The sequence below is a fragment of the Mus musculus genome, chromosome 9 (assembly GCF_000001635.26).
Source record: "Mus musculus strain C57BL/6J chromosome 9, GRCm38.p6 C57BL/6J".
In the NCBI taxonomy this organism is placed as follows: Eukaryota; Metazoa; Chordata; class Mammalia; order Rodentia; family Muridae; genus Mus; species Mus musculus.
In genome coordinates, this window is record NC_000075.6 from 105,346,768 (window position 1) to 105,354,553 (window position 7,786).

General features: G+C 43.1%; 1 protein-coding gene across 11 annotated transcripts in view; it reads right to left on the reverse strand.

The window, feature by feature from the left end:
- The window catches only part of Nek11 (NIMA (never in mitosis gene a)-related expressed kinase 11), a 233,369-nt gene that overhangs the window by 184,612 nt on the left and 40,971 nt on the right, over positions 1–7,786 (reverse strand). For 8 of the 11 annotated variants that reach the window (XR_003947831.1, XR_379760.1, XR_379761.3 and 5 more), the window contains one exon: positions 1,206–1,371. The exons of 2 other annotated variants lie outside the window; for them this stretch is intronic. Coding sequence is in view for 5 of the 9 variants with exons in the window: in XM_006511679.4 (XP_006511742.1) it covers positions 1,206–1,371 (166 nt within the window). In the remaining 4 variants the exon portion in view is untranslated. Of the gene's footprint in view, positions 1–1,205; positions 1,372–1,774; positions 1,869–7,786 lie in introns of those variants that run through there. One more of the 11 variants, XM_006511682.3, reaches the window with a different exon arrangement.

The following is a 7,786-nucleotide window of genomic DNA, read 5'->3' on the forward strand; positions in this document are numbered from 1 at the left end:
GTGTGTGTCTGTCTAAATCTCTGCCTCTCTGTCTCTCCCTCCCTCTCCTCAAAGCAGAGAAGGAACAAGCCAAGAGAGAAGAAAGGTCAAATTTAGAATACTCAGGTTCATTTAGATGAAATTGACTAGTGGTTCCTTGGTGGGTACAGCAAATGTGTAAAGCTGCAATGGTGTTTTTTCTTTTTCTTTTTTTCTTTTTCTTTTTAAGATTTATTATGTATACAGAGTTCTGCCTGCGTGTATGCCTGCAGGCCAGAAGAGATAATAGATCTCATTATAGATGCTTCTGGGCTACCATGTGGTTGCTGGGAATTGAACTTAGGATCTCTGGAAGAGCAGACAGTGCTCTTAACCTCAGCCACCTCTTCAGCCCCTGCAATGGTGTTTTGGGAACAATCTCTACTCTCCTTCCTGCCTCCCAGTCATATGGTACCCTCAGATTCCATCTGGATGTCCAAAGTCTCTTAGCCAAACAAGCATGCCTTCTGCTCCAAAAAGACTTCATTCTTCCCAGCATAATTTCTCTAATTTTTCATTCTCTACAGCTTCTAGTCCCCCTAAGAAGTGTTTGGGTAGCCTGGCTCCCATATTATCTTGGCACAACCTTAAGCATGTCATCTTCTATTATGCTCTGCCCAGTACAGATATCCTGCTCACCTACCCTATACCTAGCCTCTGAGCTGTAGATTCACAGATCCAGACCAGTTTCCTGTTCTCCATCTTCTTCTCTCTCAGCTTTCTAAGCTTCATGATCCTTTCAGGCTCAGTAAAACACAAAGCTCTTACTTCGAGTAAACAGAGAATAGCTGAGAAAACTGCACGTACTTGAAGCCATAATTCACAAGTCAATAAATAGGAGAGACTTTGCCTCCACTATACTTAGATTAAGAGTCTAGATAGATAACTAAGCATTTATGTTATCATAGGAGGTTTGGGCATAGATGCCCCCCCCAATCTATGTAAAAGCATTCCGTTACAGACATTTCTTCTTAAAATAACGCACTCTGACTGATTTGCCAAAGGGCGAGAAATAATCATTAGGAATGAGTTTGGTCAGTTACTTAGAGAAGACTACTCTTAGCTATAAGACATGAGACTCCAGGCTTATAGATAATTCAACTTACTGTTTGATAACAGGACTTTTAAGATGTCTCTTTATATAAATTTTTTATCATGCAACAGATTTTTAGAGAGGAGAGTCTCACCTCACAGTATTCCGTGATAATGCAAAAAGTCTCCTGCTCCATGAAGCTTGCATGGAATCTGACAATGGCAGGATGATGGAGCCTGGAGAGGAGCTGAGCTTCCACATTGGCCTGCACGGTCTCATTTGGATTTAATTCGCCAACAGAGATTTCCTTCAGTACCTTTCTGTAGCCAAAAACAATAGAAAGCAAAGGAAGAAAAGAAAAAGAAAGAAGAGGAGAAGAAAGAAAGACATCAAGAGTTGAGAAGTCTGTTTCTCTGTTGTAAGGACGTGGTACAGAACCCCTCACCATGCCCAGGAAATAATCAGCTGCTCCAGGGCCTAGTTCTGCCTGCTCTGGGTCTGAAGCCCTGGGTCCCTGCCTGTCCCACCCAGTACCATGGTGCTCCACAGCCTCTGAACGCCACATGGTGCTGTGCACTCTATGACTTATAAGGGCAGACATGGAGCCTGGAGCAGTGCTGTGGGGCACTCCCCTCCATCCCATAAGACATTCGGTTTCTTTCACAGCATCTGTTTCCATCTCCGTGTGATCCATTTTGTCTGTGGCTGCCCATCTGCACTCACCATGACTTTTCTATCTCTGCCTGTCTTATACGCCCTCCTCCTTCCTCTGCTCCCTCTCTACATCTCACTCTGTGGTTTATGGAATCTCTCTGTCTCTCTGCTTCTGCCTCTGTGTTTCTGTCTCTGTGACTCTCTCTGTCTCTCTGTCTGTCTGTCTGTCTGTCTGTCTGTCTCTCTCTCTCTCTCTCTCTCTTATTCGCTCACTCACTCTCAATCCCTCCCTCTACTCTAAAATGCTCCCAAACGTTTGAATTGAATGTCAGTCCATATGCGCAATTTCTTTCTCTTCTCTCCTAACTGTCCTTGGCACACCATGCTCTGTTGCTGGCAGGATTTAGGAAGACAAAAGTTTTAACTAAAAACATTGAAGAATTGATAGAGATACTTAGAATCTCTGTCGTGGATAAATAGAAGCGCTCATTAACTCTCCAAATCATTAATTTAAAAAAGTGTGATAGCATCATGAAGAGTGGACCAAAACACTACCTCTCCCCATCCAAGAAAAAAAAAAATAGTCTGATGAGCAAACCAATTATAGTACCACACTGTAAACTAGATCGCCTGGGGACAGCACTTTAGCACGCCAATTACACTCTGCAGACAGATGCCTCTGATTGCCAGGGAGCCTGGCTGCTCATTAAGGCAAGTTCTGCAGGACTCCTGCTAGAAAACACTTTGCAAAAACTATTAAGAGTCACTACCTTGGCATCTTAGTAGAAACTCTTAATTAAAGCCTGTCCAGCCACTCCTCGACTGCCGGCAGACTCCAGCCATGTCTAACAGGTGTTCACTTGCCATATGGAGTGCACAAGGCTGGCAGACTCGCTGGTGTGCCCATGCACTTCTGGCCTTCTGTTTGGGAGACATGCTTACCCAAATCACTGGGTCTAATCCCAGATCTGTTTATGCCACTGTGCCCACCATTATGAATTTATATATGATATAAACTGATGGAAGATGAATATCAGTTTACCCTTGTTAGAGAAAAATAAACCAAAGGCTTACCAAAAAAGTTGACAATGACAAGTGGCAAAAACACTTTTCCTGTCTTAACGGGGATAAGCTTGCACAACTCTACTGTGGACTCAAGATTTCTAAGTATCTTAGTAGAAGATAAACCAATCTGGAAAATTAGTGTGTGTGTGTGTGTGTGTGTGTGTGTGTGTGTGTGTGTGTGTGTGTGTGTGTGCTTTCTATGAAAAAAAAAAAGATGAAGGGGAATCTAACCAAAGGGCTAAAAGATTTTAGATTTTGACAACACATAATAAAGTTGGAGATGCGAAATGTTTTTCCTCTCTCAATGAAGGTCCTTTCAATTTACTGTTTATCCTGTCCAACTAACTACTAACCTCAGTTATACTAAACAGGGAGGCTCCTACCACTCTTTAAAATGTGTGCTACAAGCCTTTTCATTCACTAGGGCAAACCTTTCTCTCAAGCTGTGTAACTGTAAATGAGCAGAAGTTGCCTCCGGTAATGTTAACCCTGGCTACTCAGACTTGAGGCATGGGAGCTTTGGGAGCATAGTCAGCACACTAGTATGTGTTCCTGGGTGACAATCTGTGGTTTAAATGTTTGCAGTAGCAGCAGGACTTAGAGGTGACATGAGGACCTGAGCTTGGATCCCTAAATGTCAGGGATAATCTGAGGAGAGTGGACAAAGGAGCCCCAGGGCCTCCTAGCCAACCAGCCAGCCAGCCAGGCTAATCAGGAAATTCTAAATCCAGTGAGAAACCATATCTCAAAAAGGAAGATGGAGAAGTAATTGAGAGAGGCATCACCATGCCAACCGCTGACCTCCTTACACGCCTGCATAGATGGACACACACACACACATGAAATGAAAATTCTAAGTCAGACATTCTACCCTGCAAGTTGTAAGCATAAATATGAAAATGAGAAAATTCCCTTGTCCTCTAGTATTAGGGGATTAAACTTGACTTATCTTCTGGACCAATACACATACACATACACATGCACATGCATGCACATGCGCACATGAGCGCGCGCACACACACTCACACAGTCATGTGTTTCTCCTCTCTACACTCTGAGAATAAAACCCTTCTAAGACAACATCATAGAGAATACAGTTTTCTTACAATGCAAGCATTTTAGCATGTTCATTTTAAAGGTTCTCCATAGTCCATGATTTTAAGTTCCTCTCATCCCCAAACAAAAGCCAACAGATGACTGCCAGCTCCCACACAGGATTGTGGCAGGTGTGGGGCTCTTTCCAAGATGTGCACAGGCTTTGGGCTCTATTCTCTACTTACAGGAGTCTTTCAGTGTGTTGGAATTTTAAAAAATCATTTATAAACATTTAGTTCTCTTCCTTAACCAGCAGTGTGCTCACACTGGCTTCATTAGATGCCAAAGAGCCTGTTAGACTCCTTCCTGGAGAATGGAATAGATTCTACAGCAATGCATGGTGGGTACCAATCTATAGAAAAGCTATTTTATTAAGACTTTTTTGAGGGAGGAGGCAGGGACAGGCCTGTTTTCATAAGTGATACTTCAGACTGTCAATATGCCCAAAATAAAAAATAAAAATAAAAAAGAATGACATATAAAGACACACTTTCTTCTCTAGCCTCTGAAGGGTGTATGGCAGCAGGCAGTTTAATGGCGTCTTCATAGTGCTTTTGATAAATTACCATGCTCTGGTTGGCGTGCAGCTGTAAAAGTCACAGTGGTTAAGCATAATAATCTAAAGCCTTACATAGACTTGCAACGGCTCTCTTGCTGGGAAGAAACATGTGCTATACAAAGCTTGAACATGCTTATTTTCCAGGCATGCATCAGCCACTACAGAATACAATATGAAATTTTCCACAGTCTTGTGCCCAGTTCCTGTCTGACCAATCAATGATAAAGCATAAGACTGAATATGACCATAACTTAGCAGATAGATAAAGCTTGGCCTATTAAGATAGTTGGTGTCTACCGTACTGTCTGTAGGGGACACACATACATTCTGCCTTCCTTGCCTAAAAGCACCAAAAAAGAACCAAAGAACCTTTTTTGGACCAAAAGAAGGAACTCTGGTGGCATATCCACATAAGAGCCATATTCACTGAAGACAACCTGGAGGCTTGCCATGGCAAGGGCAGCTCATCGATGGCTCGGTGGCTTTCAGCCTGTCACCTCTCCCTACATAACATGACAGATACTTAGTTTATCAAAGTCTTGACTGTTTGGGGGAAACTATGACAGCAGAAAGGAGAGCTGTCCCTGAAGACCCAGCTTAGTTTTGCAAACCCCCTCTTCTCCTGCCTGAGTGGCATGTTGTTTTCTAGAGTTTGTAGTAAACTGACAAACTTTGGAAAGTGACTTCTGAAATTTGAGATAAATGTCGCCAATTTGTTTCCCTTAAAAATCATCCAACTGTTTGTACAAATGAGACAGATAGATGGCATATCTGAGAGACTGATCATGCATTATCCCCCTCCCCTAAATGTCTATGTGTTCTTCTATAATCTCCCTGTTCAACCAGACACAGACATTGCTTCAGGTCCAAGAGAGAACCACTACAAAAACTGAACTCAGATCTCTGGCCCTTGGGTGTCCAGGAGATGAGACGAGCCTAAAGAGCAAGAATCTGGAGGAATGCTTGGCCAGTGGGTGAGCTGTCTCCACCCTCAGAAAAGAAAGAGGTACTCTATACCAGGGAGATATGACAGGGTCAGGAAATAAAAAGGAAATGGAGTACTTCTTGAGTCTTTGGAAGCAGCTGAGATGCTGGAAGCCAAGCCCAGGGAAGAAGCCATATTAGAAATCCAAGATATACAAGAGGGCTCAGAGCAGAAGGCCTGCGCATTCTTTCTAAGACAGAGCAAAGTGCAGAAACCCGCATCTTCTGTGTACAGTTGTAGAAGGGCCTTCAAGTGGTATGTAAACACATGTACCCTAGAGAGCTCTAGAATATCCAGGATCCTGTGTGAGCCTCACCTAAATACCAACATCTCAAGAGAGGCCTGCAGGATGGTGGATGCAATCCAACAGCTTTCCAGCAAACTCAGAACTAGGATCGATTCCTTTGTGAGTTAGCATCTAACATCCACCTGCAGACAGTGGTAAATGCCCACCAACTGTGCCAGCACATGAGCATTGTATAGCCCTGGTCCCTTCCATGTGGGAGCTGGGAAAGGCAGATATTAAACTATAAAGGTATGTGTGCATGGATACAATATAAATATATGCTTTTAAGTCTTGAGATGGATTCTATCTTGGTTAGGGTTTCCATTGCTGTGAAGAGACACCATGACCAAGGCAGCTCTTATAAAGGACACCATTTAATTGAGGTTAGCTTACAGGTTGAGTGGTTCAGTCCATCATCATCATGGCAGAAAGCATGACAGTATCCAGGCAGGCATAGGGCTAGAGGAGCTAAGAGTTCTACATCTTCATACAAAGGAAATCAAGAACAGACTGTCTCATGGGCAGCTCAGAGGAGAGTCTGAAAGCCCATACCCACAGTGACATACCTCCAACAAGGCCACACCTCCGAACAGTACTACTCCCTATGGGTCAAGCATATTCAAACCACCACAAATGTTTTGATGTTAGGATAGAGTATCTGAAGTCTTCTGGCATGAGGACTAGGAAGGCACTGTATTAGGACAAAAATCACAGGAAATGGGTTTTAAACTTAACTAAACAAGAAGTTTGGGGATTTGTTTACATTTTTAAAATTTAGCATTTAAATGTTTAGCAAAGAAGAGTTTTAAGATAGCCCTTTCTTAAATCTTTTAAGACTTCTTTTTATGTCTTTCTTAAATAGAAGGACCTCCATTGACCTCCTCTGGTTGCTCGAGTCATGGAGACTGCACATACCTGTCACTGCAGCAGTGCTCCATCTCCAGACAGCTTCCTTACATTGAAGTAGTTCCCTGGGATGTGAATCCAGCCTTCTCCTGGTGACAAACACAGATCGACAACCCCTATGCCCCTCTCCACACCCCTCACAGCCTCTCCTAAGTCAGATCCTGATGAGTGGTCCGTGTTCTGCTAAATTAGCTGTGCGGAACTGAGATTTGAACATAGGGCTGAGCCATATGAAGAACTTACATATGTGGTGGGCAGGGCTTTCCTCTTGTGGAAGCCGGTGTTTGGCAATATCAGTGGTGATGCTAGGACCTCTGCCCTGCCTGCCCCACAACCTTTGACATGTAACTCGCTTTCTTATTTTTCCTGAACCTTAGACTCTTCTAAAGGAAATTTAAGGCCACAGTATTGCTCTCCTACTTAGGAGTATCACAACAGCATTCACCTCCTGTTTTAATAACATCTCATCTTCTTTAATACAGCATATAACTTAGTAAATGTAGAGGTATAGACAATGGCAGAGATGGATAATTTTAGCTAGTACACTGTTTTTTCTTTAATGAAAAATCAAAATGTCAAGATACTTAAATCCAGAGGGAAAATTCCAGGATGGGGAAATCATATAGACAGAATTTTATTGCTGATGCTTTTTTTTTCCTTTGACAAGTAAAAAAAAAAGTATATTTTATGCCCTTGGTTAAATAAAAAGACAAAATCCCTTACTGGGTCATTACACAGCAGAAACATGAGCTGACTTTTGCCTTTTAACAATTTAATCTTGATCTTCGCTCATTTGGGGACTGGGATCCTACTTCCTCCTGTATATTCCTCTCATCACAAGCTTGTAGCAGGGTCCTTGGTCTGGCAGGGGCTCCAATGACATTATGGTGTAAAACAAGGACAGCAGACAGAGCTGAGGAGCAAGCTGCTGACATCAGACTCCAGGGTCCATGCAGGGTCCCAGACTGTCATTACCAGAGAGACCTTAAGGTAGGCCATTTCACGCTTCTGTTACCTCGCTGTCTACAGACTGCCCTCTGTGTGGCAGACACCATGCTGTGTGCTGAAGACACAAATGTGAAAAGGGTAACTAAAGCTCCTGCCTTCCATGCGCACAGGAAGCAAGTATAAAACCCTCGTCAACTTCATGGTCAACCTACAGAAGAACTGGGAGTGAGGCTGAGA